This window comes from Aquarana catesbeiana, linkage group LG03, assembly GCF_042186555.1.
Source record: "Aquarana catesbeiana isolate 2022-GZ linkage group LG03, ASM4218655v1, whole genome shotgun sequence".
In the NCBI taxonomy this organism is placed as follows: domain Eukaryota; kingdom Metazoa; phylum Chordata; class Amphibia; order Anura; family Ranidae; genus Aquarana; species Aquarana catesbeiana.
Genome location: NC_133326.1, coordinates 744,090,601 through 744,108,399, shown reverse-complemented (window position 1 = coordinate 744,108,399; position 17,799 = coordinate 744,090,601). Strand labels below are relative to the sequence as shown.

Below are 17,799 nucleotides of genomic sequence, written 5' to 3'. Positions count from 1 at the left end.
TTTGGGCGCAGTGTACTGCAGGCAGCAGTATAGGTCCTTATGTCTGATGGTGGTCTGCTCTAATATGTCTCTCCCTCCCCTCAGTTGGCATTGCTTTGGGACATCCCACATAGTAATTACTATGGCTCTGTGTCCCGTGATGTACGATAAAGAAAATAGGATTTTTAATACAGCTTAAATCCTTTTCTTGGAGTACATCATGGGACACAGAGGTCCCTCCCCACCCCCCTTGCTGGGATATACATTGCTTTGCTACAAAACTGAGGTACTTCCTGTATGGGAGGGGTTATATAGAGGGGGACTTCCTGTCTATGGTTGTGCCAGTGTCCATTCACCTATAGGTGGCGTATAACCCACATAGTAATCACTATGACTACTCTGTGTCCCTTGATGTACTCCAAGAAAAGGATTTTACAGGTAAGCCGTTATAAAAATCCTATTTTTGTGTTTCTTCCATTTGTGAATAATCCCACCAACTGTTGTCACCCTCTCACCAAGCTGCTTGGCGATGGTCTTGTAGCCCATTCCAGCCTTGTGTAGGTCTACAATCTTGTCCTCAACATCCTTGGACAGCTCTTTGGTCTTGGTCATGGTGGAGAGATTGGAATCTGATCGATTGATTCTGTGGACAGGTGTCTTCTATACAGGCAACAAGCTGAGATTAGGAGCACTAACTTTAAGAGATCTCTAATCTCAGCTCTTTACCTGTATAGAAGACACCTGGGAGCCAGAAATCTTGCTGATTGATAGGGGATCAAATACTTATTTCACTCATTAAAATGCAAATCAATTTATAACTTTTTTAAATGTGTTTCTGGATATTTTTGTTAAAATAAACCGACCATAAAATTGTATAGACTGATCATTTCTTTGTCAGTGGGCAAAGGTACAAAATCAGCAGCCAATCAAATACATGAGGAAAAAAGTATGTTGTGATTGGTCTAAGGTCAGCTGTGGACCTGTTTCTGGAGCCCTCTATATGTTGGGATTGGTCTGAGGTCAGCTATGGACCTGTTTCTGGAGCCCTCTATATGTTGGGATTGGTCTGAGGTCAGCTGTGGACCTGTTTCTGGAGCCCTCTATATGTTGGGATTGGTCTGAGGTCAGCTATGGACCTGTTTCTGGAGCCCTCTATATGTTGGGGTTGGTTTGAGGTCAGCTATGGACCTGTTTCTGGAGCCCTCTATATGTTGGGATTGGTCTGAGGTCAGCTGTGGACCTGTTTCTGGAGCCCTCTATATGTTGGGATTGGTCGGAGGTCAGCTATGGACCTGTTTCTGGAGCCCTCTATATGTTGAGGTTGGTTTGAGGTCAGCTATGGACCTGTTTCTGGAGCCCTCTATATGTTGGGATTGGTCTGAGGTCAGCTGTGGACCTGTTTCTGGAGCCCTCTATATGTTGGGATTGGTCTGAGGTCAGCTATGGACCTGTTTCTGGAGCCCTCTATATGTTGGGATTGGTCTGAGGTCAGCTATGGACCTGTTTCTGGAGCCCTCTATATGTTGAGGTTGGTTTGAGGTCAGCTATGGACCTGTTTCTGGAGCCCTCTATATGTTGGGATTGGTCTGAGGTCAGCTATGGACCTGTTTCTGGAGCCCTCTATATGTTGGGATTGGTCTGAGGTCAGCTGTGGACCTGTTTCTGGAGCGCTCTATATGTTGGGATTGGTCTGAGGTCAGCTATGGACCTGTTTCTGGAGTCTAAATCGAATTCCAGGTTTCTTTGTAAATATTGGAGGCGTTCTCCAGCTGCAGGTAAAGAGTACCCAAACTCTGGAAGCTGTGCCCAAAAAGGGTAGAGGACAAGTACTGGTCACCAGTGTTACCTGTAGGCTCCCTGCAGCTGATCTTATCCCTATTACCATGTGCTGCACGATGTCTCTGCATGGAGGTGGCCTTCTTGGCAGGGGAGAAGGCTTACCTTTCTCATGTCAGTGCTGATCTGATGACTGGTGGGGTAATGATAGAGGTGGAGGAAGCACAGATCACTGAATGGATGAAGTAGAAGCATGGAGATCCTTGCATTGCAGCTCCTCAGGTACAGCTTCCCCTCCAGTACATAGAACAGTGAGCAGCACAGTAATCACATCTCCAAATCTCACCTGTAATCTCCTGAGACTGGCAGTCAGATGCGGTGGTGTCTTAGATGATCTTACACTGCAGATATACAGCTACAGTGTACAGACCAGGAGTGCACAGAAGAGCACTGTTGTCAGGAGTGCCTAGGCCCAGGCGGAGTTTTTAGGAGCAAATTGCAACAAAAGGTAGATTTTTTTTTTTTTTTTTTTAATTTATTTCAGGGTAGAGTTTAGGCTAAATTTGCTTTTCTAGATGACCCCTATAAAATAAGGTCTTTTCTTTTCTTCTTTCCTTTTTTTTTTTTATTTTTATTTTTTTTATAATTCTGGTCCATAATAATGGTTGCATCTCTGTACATGTAGTTTGTTCACCCTCGATGCTGCCCCCTCTGGTCCTGACACAGCCACTGCTCCTGCTGTTCCACCTCTGATCCTGGCGTCGCCACTACTCCTGCTGTTCCACCTCTGATCCTGACGTCACCACTGCTCCTGCTGTGCCCTTTCTGATCCTGACGTCACCACTGCTCCTGCTGTTCCACCTCTGATCCTGACGTCACCACTGCTCCTGCTGTGCCCTTTCTGATCCTGATGTCACCACTGCTCCTGCTGTGCCCTTTCTGATCCTGACATCACCACTGCTCCTGCTGTGCCCTTTCTGGTCCTTACGTCACCACTGCTCCTGCTGTGCCCATTCTGATCCTGACGTCACCACTGCTCCTGCTGTTCCACCTCTGATCCTGACGTCACCACTGCTCCTGCTGTGCCCTTTCTGATCCTGACGTCACCACTGCTCCTGCTGTTCCACCTCTGATCCTGACGTCACCACTGCTCCTGCTGTGCCCTTTCTGATCCTGACGTCACCACTGCTCCTGCTGTTCCCTTTCTGGTCCTGACGTCGCCACTGCTCCTGCTGTGCCCCTTCTGGTCCTGACGTCGCCACTGCTCCTGCTGTGCCCTTTCTGGTCCTGACGTCGCCACTGCTCCTGCTGTGCCCTTTCTGGTCCTGACGTCGCCACTGCTCCTGCTGTGCCCTTTCTGGTCCTGACGTCGCCACTGCTCCTGCTGTGCCCTTTCTGGTCCTGACGTCGCCACTGCTCCTGCTGTGCCCCTTCTGGTCCTGACGTCGCCACTGCTCCTGCTGTGCCCCTTCTGGTCCTGACGTCGCCACTGCTCCTGCTGTGCCCCTTCTGGTCCTGACGTCGCCACTGCTCCTGCTGTGCCCCTTCTGGTCCTGACACTGTCCTTTTTGGTCCTTACACGCTGGTCCTGGTCTTTCCTCTTTGGTCCTCATATTGAACCATCTCCTGTACTAACCATCTTTCTCCATCTATCTTTCTCTCAGGAGTGACTTGTATTCGCCCCGAGGACCTGGAATTTCCCAACACCATGACTGACATTGACTACGACACATGGATGCTGAGGTAGGACCCCTGTGGGGTCTATGATGGAGGACCACTCCGGGGGAACCTGGGCTTTGTTTTACGGTGTTGCTCTGGAGTAGACACTACAAAGAGTCCATTATTCAGAAGAGCCTCCTGTGCTCCTCTCTGATTTGGTTTCTCTGTTGCTGAGGCCTGACTTCTTCTGACTTCATGGCTGAGCTGCACCCGCTGCCATCCCAGTCTCCAATGAGACAATATCAGACCACTACAGGCACTCTGGTTGGACTGACTGGTGGTAGTTGGTGTTATCCATTAAATCTGGAAGAAGCAGAAACTTAATCAGAGGGGAGCACAGGAAAGGCCCTTCTGATCAATGGCAGGGCCTGTGTTTTGTCATGTCTGCTTTCAGAAAAATTTTGGCTCCATGAATGTTGATGGAAGGCCCCATGATAGTCCCAACCCTTCCTCTGTTCTCACAAAGGCACAGCCCCTTGGGGCCCCCAGAAGGTGATTGATTGCCTGTGAGGGTCCTAACTCTTCCTCTGTTTTTATAGAGGCACAGCCCTCTTGGGCCCCCAAAAGAGGACAGAAGACCCCATAATGGTCCCAACCCTTCCTCCTGTTTTTCCAGCCACATAGCCATCATGGGGCCCCCAGAAGATGATTGATGGCCCTGTGAGGGTCCTAACCCTTTCTCTGATTTTCTAGTGGCACAGCCATCATGCAGGACGGTAACACTCTAAGGACCAACTATGGATGTGATCTGGATTCTTTGGGATCCGCGTCCCGTATCGGAATGATGAAGACGACCAGGGGAGACCTTCACTATTATATTGATGGTGTGGACCAGGGTGTGGCCTGTACAGGACTTCCTTCTGAAAGAGGTGAGCTCCACCCACAATGCACTGCTGCCCCCCCACCCCCCCACCCACTCATTAACCCTCAGCTCTCCTCTGCAGATATCTTTGCTGTGGTGGACCTGTATGGTCAGTGTGTCCAGGTGTCCCTGACTGGTGGTAGCGGTCTTATTGATAACAGCTTATCGGCCAGTCACGTGACAGATAAATCCTTCCCTACCCCTTCACCAGGTAAGTTGGCAGCACATACCGTTCCTCCAGCAGGGTGTCAGTATGTACCGCTATTTCCGCAGGGTATCCGACGCGTGCCACTGTCCCGTATGGTGTCGGTATGTACCGCTCGTCCCGCAGGGTGTCCGACGCGTGCCGCTCGTCCCGCAGGGTGTCCGGCGTGTGCCGCTCGTCCCGCAGGGTGTCCGGCGTGTGCCGCTCGTCCCGCAGGGTGTCCGGCGTGTGCCGCTCGTCCCGCAGGGTGTCCGGCGTGTGCCGCTTGTCCCGCAGGGTGTCCGGCGTGTGCCGCTCGTCCTGCAGGGTGTCGGCTCATGATTAGAGCTCAGTCACAGCAGTATACTCTGTCCCTGCCCCCCATGTGACAGCACTGGGTGCCTGAGTGACCAATCACCAAGGATCAGCACCGTCATGTGGGAAAGGGATCACATGCTATTCTGTACCCAGAAGTACCGATCTTATGACTTGTGGGGGGGGGGGTGGTGTTACTTTTCCAGCCCCGTCAGACTGTAATATAAGCTGTCTGTGTGCCCCGGCAGTGCCCAGCGTGTCTCACCGCTTCCATATTATGTGCGGGAAGAACGTGACGGTGTTATGTGATGGGAGTCGGGCGGAGAGATGTGCCGGATATGGCGATGGGATCGTCTTCAGCAATCATGAACTCCTCCCCGGTGAGGTGTTTGAGGTGAGAGGGGAAGAGGCAATGGGGGGATGAGGAGGGAGGATGGGGCAGAGGGGGGGTGATGGGGCAGAGGGGGGTGAGGAGGGAGGACGGGGCAGAGGGGGGTGAGGAGGGAGGACGAGGCATAGGGGCATGACGGGGCTGAGGAGGGATGACGGGGCAGAGGGGGCTGAGGAGGGATGACGGGGCAGAGGGGGCTGAGGAGGGAGGACGGGGCAGAGGGGGCTGAGGAGGGAGGACGGGGCAGAGGGGGCTGAGGAGGGAGGACGGGGCAGAGGGGGATGACGGGGCGGGGGGGGTGAGGAGGGAGGACGAGGCAGAGGGGGTTGAGGAGGGAGGACGAGGCAGTGGGGATGACGGGGCAGAGGGGGTTGAGGAGGGAGGACGGGGCAGAGGGGGATGACGGGGCAGGGGGGGGTGAGGAGGGAGGACGAGGCAGTGGGGGATGACGGGGCAGAGGGGGTTGAGGAGGGAGGACGAGGCAGAGGGGGATAACGGGGCAGAGGGGGGTGAGGAGGGAGGACGGGGCAGAGGGGGGTGAGGAGGGAGGACGGGGCAGAGGGGGGTGAGGAGGGAGGACGGGGCAGAGGGGGGTGAGGAGGGAGGACGGGGCAGAGGGGGGTGAGGAGGGAGGACTGGGCAGAGGGGGGTGAGGAGGGAGGACGGGGCAGAGGGGGGTGTGGAGGGAGAACGGGGGTGAGGAGGGAGGACGGGGCAGAGGGGGGTGAGGAGGGAGGACGGGGCAGAGGGGGGTGAGGAGGGAGGACGGGCAGAGGGGGCTGAGGAGGGAGGACGGGGCAGAGAGGGGTAACGAGGGAGGACGGGGCAGAGGGGGGTGAGGTGGGGATGACAGGGCACAGGGGGGGTGAGGAGGGAGGACGGGGGTGAGGGGGGATGACAGGGCAGAGGGGGATGACGGGGCAGAGGGGGTTGAGGAGGGAGGACGAGGCAGAGGGGGGTGAGGAGGGAGGACGGGGCAGAGGGGGTGAGGAGGGAGGACGAGGCAGAGAGTGGTGAGGAGGGAGGACGGGGCAGAGAGGGGTGAGGAGGGAGGACAAGGCAGAGAGGGGTGAGGAGGGAGGACGGGGCATAGGGGGATGACGGGGCAGAGGGGGGTGAGGAGGGAGGACGAGGCAGAGGGGGATAACGGGGCAGAGGGGGTTGAGGAGGAGGACGGGGCAGAGGGGCGTGAGGAGGGAGGACGGGGCAGAGGGGCGTGAGGAGGGAGGACGGGGCAGAGGGGCGTGAGGAGGGAGGACGGGGCAGAGGGGGGTGAGGAGGGAGGACGAGGCAGAGGGGGATAACGGGGCAGAGGGGGTTGAGGAGGGAGGACGGGGCAGAGGGGCGTGAGGAGGGAGGACGGGGCAGAGGGGGAGGACGGGGCAGAGGGGAGTGAGGAGGGAGGACGGGGCAGAGGGGGGTGAGGAGGGAGGACGGGGCAGAGGGGGGTGAGGAAGGAGGACTGGGCAGAGGGGGGTGAGGAGGGAGGACGGGGCAGAGGGGGGTGAGGAGGGAGGACGGGGGTGAGGAGGGAGGACGGGGCAGAGGGGGGTGAGGAGGGAGGACGGGGCAGAGGGGGGTGAGGAGGGAGGACGGGGCAGAGGGGGGTGAGGAGGGAGGACGGGGCAGAGGGGGATGACGGGGCAGAGGGGGGTGAGGAGGGAGGACGGGGCAGAGGGGGGTGAGGAGGAGGACGAGGCAGAGGGGGATAACGGGGCAGAGGGGGTTGAGGAGGGAGGACGGGGCAGAGGGGCGTGAGGAGGGAGGACGGGGCAGAGGGGGAGGACGGGGCAGAGGGGAGTGAGGAGGGAGGACGGGGCAGAGGGGGGTGAGGAGGGAGGACGGGGCAGAGGGGGGTGAGGAAGGAGGACTGGGCAGAGGGGGGTGAGGAGGGAGGACGGGGCAGAGGGGGGTGAGGAGGGAGGACGGGGGTGAGGAGGGAGGACGGGGCAGAGGGGGGTGAGGAGGGAGGACGGGGCAGAGGGGGGTGAGGAGGGAGGACGGGGCAGAGGGGGGTGAGGAGGGAGGACGGGGCAGAGGGGGGTGACGGGGCAGAGGGGGCTGAGGAGGGAGGACGGGGCAGAGAGGGGTAACGAGGGAGGACAGGGCAGAGGGGGGCTGAGGAGGGAGGACGGGGCAGAGAGGGGTAACGAGGGAGGACAGGGCAGAGGGGGGGTGAGGAGGGAGGACGAGGCAGAGGGGGATGACAGGGCAGAGGGGGGGTGAGGAGGGAGGACGGGGGTGAGGGGGGATGACAGGGCAGCGGGGGATGACGGGGCAGAGGGGGTTGCAGAGGGGGTTGAGGAGGGAGGACGGGGCAGAGGTGGGTGAGGAGGGAGGACGGGGCAGAGGGGGGTGAGGGAGGGAGACGGGGCAGAGGGGGCTGAGGAAGGAGGACGGGGCAGAGGGGGGTGAGGAAGGAGGACGGGGCAGAGAGGGGTCAGGAGGGAGGACGGGGCAGAGGGGGGTGAGGAGGGAGGACGGGGCAGAGGGGGATGACGGGGCAGAGGGGGGTGAGGAGGGAGGACGAGGCAGAGGGGGATGACGGGGCAGAGGGGGTTGAGGGAGGGAGGACGAGGCAGAGGGGGATAACGGGGCAGAGGGGGTTGAGGAGGGAGGACGGGGCAGAGGGGGTGGAGGAGGAGGACGGGGCAGAGGGGGTGGAGGAGGAGGACGGGGCAGAGGGGGTGGAGGCCAGGAGGAGGACGGGGCAGAGGGGCGTGAGGAGGGAGGACGGGGCAGAGGGGCGTGAGGAGGGAGGACGGGGCAGAGGGGCGTGAGGAGGGAGGACGGGGCAGAGGGGCGTGAGGAGGGAGGACGGGGCAGAGGGGGAGGACGGGGCAGAAGGGGGTGAGGAGGGAGGACGAGGCAGAGGGGGATAACGGGGCAGAGGGGGGTGAGGATGGAGGACGGGGCAGAGGGGGGTGAGGATGGAGGACGGGGCAGAGGGGGGTGAGGATGGAGGACGGGGCAGAGGGGCGTGAGGAGGGAGGACGGGGCAGAGGGGCGTGAGGACGGGGCAGAGGGGCGTGAGGAGGGAGGACGGGGCAGAGGGGCGTGAGGAGGGAGGACGGGGCAGAGGGGCGTGAGGGGGGAGGACGGGGCGTGAGGGGGGAGGACGGGGCAGAGGGGCGTGAGGGGGGAGGACGGGGCAGAGGGGCGTGAGGAGGGAGGACGGGGCAGAGGGGCGTGAGGAGGGAGGACGGGGCAGAGGGGGATGAGGAGGGAGGACGGGGCAGAGGGGGGTAAGGAGGGAGGACGGGGCAGAGGGGGGTGAGGAGGGAGGGCGGGGCGAAGGGAGAGCCGGGCGGACGGAGAGAAGTCAGGGGTGGGTGGACAGAGAGAAGGGACAGCCGGGTAGATGAAGGGATGGGAGAGCTGGATGGGTGGAGAGAAGGGAGAGCCGGGTGGACAGAAGGATGGGACAGCCGGGTAGACTAAGAGAAGGGAGAGCCGGGTGGACGGAGAGAAGGGAGAGCCGGGTGGACGGAGAGAAGTCAGGGGTAGTATAGTAGTGGCCAGGTAGATAGGAAGATGGGAGGCAGAGAGAAGGGGGGTAGGTGACACTTTGTTTCTCCTTGTTATATTGTCTTGTCTCCCTCTTCCAGGTGAAAGTGGAAAGGCTGGATCCGCGCTGGTCAGGATCCTGCTCCATGGGAGTCACCTCCATCCCTCCTCATGATGCCCCCTTCCTGGGTGGTGGGCTACCAGCAAGGGCTCTAGATCTTCGCTCACGGGTCACGTGGCTGGTCTCCGGCTCTGAGGTTATGAGGAACGGACAGCGGCTCAGAGACAACTACTGCAGCAGCCTGGAGCGGATCCGGGTATGGTGGCAGATGGGGAGGTTTGTGGGACACAGTGCTGCAGATGGGAACAGTGTTGGAATACAAAGATGAGGTTGGGAATGGTTGTTGGACATGAAGGAGAGGTTGGGGATGGTGGTTGGACATGAAGGAGAGGTTGGGGATGGTGGTTGGTTATGAAGGAGAGATTGGGGCTGGTGGTTGGTTATGAAGGAGAGATTGGGGATGGTGGTTGACCATGAAGGAGAGGTTGGGGATGGTTGGTTATGAAGGAGAGGTTGGGGATGGTGGTTGACCATGAAGGAGAGGTTGGGGATGGTGGTTGGTTATGAAGGAGAGGTTGGGGATGGTGGTTGGTTATGAAGGAGAGTTTGGGGATGGTGGTTGGTTATGAAGGAGAGTTTGGGGATCGTGGTTGGTTATGAAGGAGAGTTTGGGGATGTTGGTTGGTTTTGAAGGAGAGGTTGGGGATGGTGGTTGGTTATGAAGGAGAGGTTGGGGATGGTGGTTGACCATGAAGGAGAGTTTGTGGATGGTGGTTGACCATGAAGGAGAGTTTGGGGATGGTGGTTGACCATGAAGGAGAGGTTGGGGATGGTGGTTGACCATGAAGGAGAGTTTGGGGATGGTGGTTGACCATGAAGGAGAGTTTGGGGATGGTGGTTGACCATGAAGGAGAGTTTGGGGATGGTGGTTGACCATGAAGGAGAGTTTGGGGATGGTGGTTGACCATGAAGGAGAGTTTGGGGATGGTGGTTGACCATGAAGGAGAGGTTGGGGATGGTGGTTGGTTATGAAGGAGAGGTTGGGGATGGTGGTTGGTTATGAAGGAGAGTTTGGGGATGGTGGTTGGTTATGAAGGAGAGTTTGGGGATCGTGGTTGGTTATGAAGGAGAGTTTGGGGATGTTGGTTGGTTTTGAAGGAGAGGTTGGGGATGGTGGTTGGTTATGAAGGAGAGGTTGGGGATGGTGGTTGACCATGAAGGAGAGTTTGTGGATGGTGGTTGACCATGAAGGAGAGTTTGGGGATGGTGGTTGACCATGAAGGAGAGGTTGGGGATGGTGGTTGACCATGAAGGAGAGTTTGGGGATGGTGGTTGACCATGAAGGAGAGTTTGGGGATGGTGGTTGACCATGAAGGAGAGTTTGGGGATGGTGGTTGACCATGAAGGAGAGTTTGGGGATGGTGGTTGACCATGAAGGAGAGTTTGGGGATGGTGGTTGACCATGAAGGAGAGGTTGGGGATGGTGGTTGACCATGAAGGAGAGGTTGGGGATGGTGGTTGACCATGAAGGAGAGGCTGGGGATGGTGGTTGAATATGAAGGAGAGGCTGGGGATGGTGGCAGGATATGAAGGAGAAGATTGATTGTGTCTATGACCCTTGCTGTGTCCTCCATGTCTTCATGGCTCTTCCTGTGTCCTCATTGTCTTTGAGTCTTCCTGTGTCCTCCATGTTTTCATGACTCTTCCGGTGTCTTTCACGTCTTTATGATTCTTCCGGTGTCGTCCATTTTGTACAGGTGGGCTGCAGGCTGGGCGTACGGCATGACAGCAGTGACACAATGCATATCCTAATCAATGGGGAGGACATGGGACCAGCAGCTAGTGGCATTCCTAAGGTGAGATGAAAACCTCCACACTGACCCATCATGTCCTTACACTGTGCCAGAGGGTGAGGAACCTCCACATTCCCCCATCATGTCCTTACACTGTGCCAGAGGGTGAGGAACCTCAACACTGACCCATCATGTCCTTCCACTGTGCCAGAGGGTGAGGAACCTCCACACTGACCCATCATGTCCTTCCACTGTGCCAGAGGGTGAGGAACCTCCACACTGACCCATCATGTCCTTCCACTGTGCCAGAGGGTGAGGAACCTCCACACTGACCCATCATGTCCTTCCACTGTGCCAGAGGGTGGGGAACCTCCACATTCACCCATCATGTCCTTCCACTGTGCCAGAGGGTGAGGAACCTCTACACTGACCCATCATGTCCTTCCACTGTGCCAGAGGGTGAGGAACCTCCACACTGACCCATCATGTCCTTCCACTGTGCCAGAGGGTGAGGAACCTCCACACTGACCCATCATGTCCTTCCACTGTGCCAGAGGGTGAGGAACCTCCACACTGACCCATCATGTCCTTCCACTGTGCCAGAGGGTGAGGAACCTCCACACTGACCCATCATGTCCTTTCACTGTGCCAGAGGGTGAGGAACCTCCACACTGACCCATCATGTCCTTCCACTGTGCCAGAGTTTGGGGAGCCTCCACAGTGGCTCATTATCCTCTCCTGTCTTTACCCATAAATATAGTGCCCCTAGCGGTGGAGTCAGGAATCTCACTCTGAGCACACAGACCTGTCCTCACCATTCAGAGACATGGGCTGACAATGCTTCCTCTCCTTCTCTCCAGGGTGTCCATGCTGTCCTGGATTTACATGGCTGTGTTAGCGCTGTATCTGTCGTCAGTTCCTCAGTCATAGAGGAATCCGATGCTACCAAACCACCATCTGTTACATCTGAGAGTGAAGAGGAGGAGGACATCGAGTATCATGTAGGTGATGCCCCGTGCCAGCTGTACAGGCCCTCCTCCTGAAGGGTGACACAAGGATGATAATCTCTTCCTGTATTTTGTAGAGTGCTCCTGTCCCGGCCCTCCAGCCCCACTCCTTACATTTTATGGGGAATCATGGGAAGAACATAATACTGTCACATGGGAACCGAACAGCCACACGTGTGTCCAGCTACAACCAAGGCATTGTGGTCCTGGCCCAGCCTCTCCCTCGTCTCTTCCTTTTCCAGGTCTGTAGGGTGACTTCTGATGATAATGACCGGGGTGTATGGGATGTATGATGGGGGATGTATATGGAGTGATATGATGATGGTATCTTCATCCTGGAGACATGGTGGTGGATGTATGAGATGTATATGGAGTAATGTATGAAATGGGACGTTGGCAGCATCTTGGTGGTGTAGGGGGGCCGGGGCGGTGTATGGGGGTGGGGGTTGGGGCAGTGTATTGGGGGTTGGGGTGGTGTATGGGGGTCGGGGCGGTGTATGAGGGTCGGGGCGGTGTAAGGGGGGTCGGGGCGGTGTAACGGGGGTCGGGGCGGTGTATGGGGGGTCGGGGCGGTGTATGGGGGGTCGGGCGGTGTATTGGGGGCCGGGGCGGTGTATGGGGGTCGGGGCGGCGTATGGGGGGTCGTGGGGGTGTAAGGGGGGTCGGGGCGGTGTATGGGGGTTGTGGTGTATGGGAGGTCGGGTGGGGGCGGTGAATGGGGGGTTGGGGCGGTGTATGGGGAGCGGGGTGGTGTATGGGGGTCGGGGTCGTGGCGGTGTATGGGGGTTGTGGCGGTGTATGGGGGGGTCGGGGCGGTGTATGGGGGTCGGGGCGGTGTATGTCGGGTCGGGGTGGTCTATGGGGGGGTTTGGGGCGCTGTATGGGGGGTCGGGGGGGGTGGTGTATGGGGGTCGAAGCGGTGTATGGGGGGTCGGGGGGGTTGTGTATGGGGTCGGGGTGGTGTATGGGGGTCGGGGTGGTGTGTGTTGGTGTTATAGTTTGGTGAGAATGTGTCTTCTATACCTATAGGTGAGGATAGACCAGCTCTCCTCGCGGTGGACCTCCTCGCTCTCTTTAGGAGTCGTCGGCATTTCACCGGAGAGGCTCAACTTCCCAGCTACAGCCGCCGCCATCAAGAGGAGCGCCTGGATCTTCCAGCGCAGTGCCGTCCTCTGCAACGGAACCAAGGTATCTCCAGCATTGTACGGATCCGAGGCGTCCCCGGGCGTTGTAGGGAGCCTGGGCGTCCCCGGGCGTTGTAGGGAGCCTGGGCGTCCCCGGGCGTTGTAGGGAGCCTGGGCGTCCCCGGGCGTTGTAGGGAGCCTGGGCGTCCCCGGGCGTTGTAGGGAGCCTGGGCGTCCCCGGGCGTTGTAGGGAGCCTGGGCGTCCCCGGGCGTTGTAGGGAGCCTGGGCGTCCCCGGGCGTTGTGGGAATCCTCCTCTATGTGCTGCCCCACCAATGCCAACAGTAAGCACCGCCCACTTTCATATAACAGTCTGTACTGCCCAATCAATTCTTTATATTGGACAGTTGAATTGCAGGGGTGGTGCTTAGTTTTGGGAGGGGTGGTGCAGTGTATTCCCCTTTTATAGGGCCCATCTTGGGGTCTTCAGGGTCCCAAGGGGACAGACTGAAGGACCCCTCGGCACACAGGGCCCTCGTCATGTTGGGAATATTTCCGGCCTGGGCCGGTTGGTGACAGGTGGGAAGCCGAATGCTGCGCTCTAAGTACGAAGCTAAGAACTGTTCAGACTTTCTTGTGGTCCAAGCTCCCCTGCCTGACAGCAAAGTGAGGTCCTCCATTACAGCAGCACTGCTTGGCCAGCCTATGAATGGACAGTGAATGAGCAGCATCCCTCTCCTGATTGGCTCCCTGGGCTGCTGTACAATTTGAACAGATGGAGGTTCGGAGGGGTGTAAATACATACTGGGGGGGGTTTTATGTTCAGTCGGGGTTCCCCTTTAGACAGTTTGCAAACTCGGGGCCACCCCAGTACTCCTCCGCTGCTCCTTCCTCTGCCTTAGTACTTCTGGGTATGTGGGGAGCATGTGACCTCCTCCCATGATGCACTGGTCTGACCTGACAGCCAATCTCTAGGCCCAATCACTGTCACATGATGAAAGGGGGGCGGCGGTTATCCCTGCTCCCCACAGCCAACACCCCGCCTTGTGGGGGAGGAGTGGAGAGGTGAGTCAGTGGTAGTAGTGTGGGGGAGGGGAGGTAGATGGGACGGAATGCGATGTGTCCTCATACTATGATGATTTCTGATCTCATTATTCTGACACTATGATGTCATGTTCTCCTTAGATCCGGGAAGGTTACGGACCCAATCTTGACCTTTGTCCGGAGGGGACGTGTCTGGGCCTCCTGGTGGACTCCTCAGGTGGGCTGCACCTTTATGTCAATGGATTGGATCAGGGGGTCGGAGTCCCGGACCTACCAGAGCTGTCTTACGTCATAGTGGACCTGTACGGGCAGTGCGAGCAGGTCAGTGTCCCTGGTCCAGTGGGTGTGATAGTGGGTGGTCTGCCCCTGGTCCAGTGACTGTGATAGTGGGGTGGTCTGTCCCTCACCCAATGGTTGTGATGATGATGGGTAGTCTGTCCCTGGTCCAATGGGTGTGATGATGATGGGTAGTCTGTCCCTGGTCCAATGAGTGTGATAGTGGGGTGGTCTGTCCCTGGTCCAATGGATGTGATAGTGGGTGGTCTGTCCCTCGCCCAATGGTTGTGGTAGTGGATGGTCTGTCTCTGGTCCAGTGGGTGTGATGATGATGGGTAGTCTGTCCCTGGTCCAATGGGTGTGATGGATGGTCTGTCCCTGGTCCAATGGGTGTGATAGTGGGTGGTTTGTCCATGGTCCAATGGGTGTGATGATGGTGGGTGGTCTGTTCCTGGTCAAATTGGTGTGATGATGGATGGTCTGTTCCTGGTCCAATGGGTGTGATGATGGGGTGGTTTGCCCATGGTCCAATGGGTGTGATGATGGATGGTCTGTCCATGGTCCAGTGGGTCTGATGAAGGGGGTGGTCTGTCCATGGTCCAGTGAGTGTGAGGATGATGGATGGTCTGTTCTTGGTCCAATGGGTGTGATGATGGTGGGGTGGTGTATCCCTGGTCCAATGGGTGTGATGATGGTGGGGTGGTGTATCCCTGGTCCAATGAGTGTGATGATGGTGGGTGGTCTGTCCTTGGTCCAATTGGTGTGATGATGATGGGTGGTCTGTTCCTGGTCCAATGGGTGCGATGATGATGGGTGGTCTGTCCCTGGTCCAATGGGTGCGATGATGATGGGTGGTCTGTCCCTGGTCCAATGGGTGCGATGATGATGGATGGTCTGTCCCTGGTCCAACGGGTGCGATGATGGGGTGGTTTGCCCATGGTCCAATGGGTGTGATGATGGATGGTCTGTCCATGGTCCAATGGGTCTGATGAAGGGGGTGGTCTGTCCATGGTCCAATGGGTGTGATGATGGATGGTCTGTTCCTGGTCCAATGGGTGTGATGATGGGGTGGTATGTCCATGGTCCAATGGGTGTGATGATGATGAATGGTCTGTTCCTGGTCCAATTGGTGTGATGGATGGTTTGTCCATGGTCCAATGTGTGTGATGATAGTGGGGTGGTGTATCCCTGGTCCAATGGGTGTGATGCTGGTGGGGTGGTGTATCCCTGGTCCAATGGGTGTGATGCTGGTGGGGTGGTGTATCCCTGGTCCAATGTGTGTGATGATGGTGGGGTGGTGTATCCCTGGTCCAATGGTTGTGATGATGGTGGGGTGGTGTATCCCTGGTCCAATGTGTGTGATGATGGTGGGGTGGTGTATCCCTGGTCCAATGGTTGTGATGATGGTGGGGTGGTGTATCCATGGTCCAATGGGTGTGATGCTGGTGGGGTGGTGTATCCCTGGTCCAATGGGTGTGATGATGGTGGGGTGGTGTATCCCTGGTCCAATGGGTGTGATGCTGGTGGGGTTGTGTATCCCTGGTCCAATGGGTGTGATGCTGGTGGGGTTGTGTATCCCTGGTCCAATGGGTGTGATGCTGGTGGGGTGGTGTATCCCTGGTCCAATGGGTGTGATGATGGTGGGGTGGTGTATCCATGGTCCAATGTGTGTGATGATGGTGGGGTGGTGTATCCCTGGTCCAATGGTTGTGATGATGGTGGGGTGGTGTATCCCTGGTCCAATGTGTGTGATGATGGTGGGGTGGTGTATCCCTGGTCCAATGCGTGTGATGATGTTGGGGTGGTGTATCCCTGGTCCAATGGTTGTGATGATGGTGGGGTGGTGTATCCCTGGTCCAATGCGTGTGATGATGTTGGGGTGGTGTATCCCTGGTCCAATGGTTGTGATGATGGTGGGGTGGTGTATCCCTGGTCCAATGTGTGTGTGATGATGGTGGGGTGGTGTATCCCTGGTCCAATGCGTGTGATGATGTTGGGGTGGTGTATCCCTGGTCCAATGGTTGTGATGATGGTGGGGTGGTGTGTCCCTGGTCCAATGGTTGTGATGATGGTGGGGTGGTGTGTCCCTGGTCCAATGGGTGTGATGATGGTGGGATGGTGTATCCCTGATCCAATGGGTGTGATGATGGTGGGGTGGTCTGTCCATGATCCAATGGGTGTTATGATGGTGGATGGTCTGTCCCTGGTCCTATGGGTGTCATGATGGGGTGCTCTGTCCATGATCCAATGGGTGTGATGATGGTGGGTGGTCTGTGTTCCTAGTCCAATGGGTGTGATGATGATGATGGATGGTCTGTTTCTCGTCCAATGGGTGTGATGATGATGGATGGTCTGTTTCTCGTCCAATGGGTGTGATGATGATGGATGGTCTGTCTATGGTCCAATGGGTGTGATGATGGATGGTCTGTCCATGGTCCAATGGTTGTGATGATGATGGATGGTCTGTCCCTGGTCCAATGGGTGTGATGATGGGGTGGTCTGTCTATGGTCCAATGGGTGTGATGATGGGGTGGTCTGTCTATGGTCCAATGGGTGTGATGATGGGGTGGTCTGTCTATGGTCCAATGGGTGTGATGATGGGGTGGTCTGTCTATGGTCCAATGGGTGTGATGATGGGGTGGTCTGTCTATGGTCCAATGGGTGTGATGATGGGGTGGTCTGTCCATGGTATAATGGGTGTGATGATGATGGATGGTCTGTCCATGATCCAATGGGTGTGATGATGATGGATGGTCTGTCCATGGTTCAATGGGTGTGATGATGATGGATGGTCTGTCCATGGTTCAATGGTTGTGATGATGGGGTGGTCTGTCCATGGTCCAATGGGTGTGATGATGGGGTGGTCTGTCCATGATCCAATGGGTGTGATGATGATGGATGGTCTGTCCATGGTTCAATGGTTGTGATGATGGGGTGGTCTGTCTATGGTCCAATGGGTGTGATGATGGGGTGGTCTGTCTATGGTCCAATGGGTGTGATGATGGGGTGGTCTGTCTATGGTCCAATGGGTGTGATGATGGATGGTCTGTCCATGGTATAATGGGTGTGATGATGGGGTGGTCTGTCCATGATCCAATGGGTGTGATGATGATGGATGGTCTGTCCATGGTTCAATGGGTGTGATGATGATGGATGGTCTGTCCATGGTTCAATGGTTGTGATGATGGGGTGGTCTGTCCATGGTCCAATGGGTGTGATGATGATGGGGTGGTCTGTCCATGGTCCAATGGGTGTGATGATGATGGATGGTCTGTCCATGGTTCAATGGTTGTGATGATGGGGTGGTCTGTCCATGGTCCAATGGGTGTGATGATGGGGTGGTCTGTCCATGATCCAATGGGTGTGATGATGATGGATGGTCTGTCCGTGGTCCAATGGGTGTGATGATGATGATGATGGATGGTCTGTTCCTGGTCCAATGGGTGTGATGATGGTGGGTGGTGTATCCCGTGCCAAGTCTAAATAATGCGGGGGTGGTTGGTGTCCCTGGCCCAGCCTATATAGTGTGGGGGATGGGGGGGGGGGGCTGTGCCCCTTCTCTCACATATATTACCTGTAATGTTTCCTGGGTATAACTGTATGAGGGTCTTTTTTTGCAGATCTCCATAGTGACAGGGGAGGCACAGGGGGCGGAGTGTGATACTCACGAAGGCCATCTTCCTGGAGAGCGGGAGAAGGCAGACATGGTGGACGGTAGGTTTCCCCTGCAGACATGGTGGACGGTAGGTTCCCCCTCAACCC

At 57.0% G+C, this 17,799-nt stretch overlaps 1 protein-coding gene across 1 annotated transcript in view; it reads left to right on the top strand.

The window, feature by feature from the left end:
• Positions 1 to 17,799, top strand: part of NEURL4 (neuralized E3 ubiquitin protein ligase 4) — a gene marked incomplete at its 3' end in the record, with an annotated part of 73,505 nt that overhangs the window by 33,518 nt on the left and 22,188 nt on the right. The window contains 11 exon segments of the mRNA XM_073623494.1: positions 3,420 to 3,498; positions 4,168 to 4,343; positions 4,419 to 4,547; positions 5,084 to 5,229; positions 8,835 to 9,050; positions 10,552 to 10,650; positions 11,448 to 11,588; positions 11,672 to 11,836; positions 12,624 to 12,782; positions 13,903 to 14,082; positions 17,658 to 17,751. Of these exon segments, the coding sequence (XP_073479595.1) occupies positions 3,420 to 3,498; positions 4,168 to 4,343; positions 4,419 to 4,547; positions 5,084 to 5,229; positions 8,835 to 9,050; positions 10,552 to 10,650; positions 11,448 to 11,588; positions 11,672 to 11,836; positions 12,624 to 12,782; positions 13,903 to 14,082; positions 17,658 to 17,751 (1,584 nt within the window).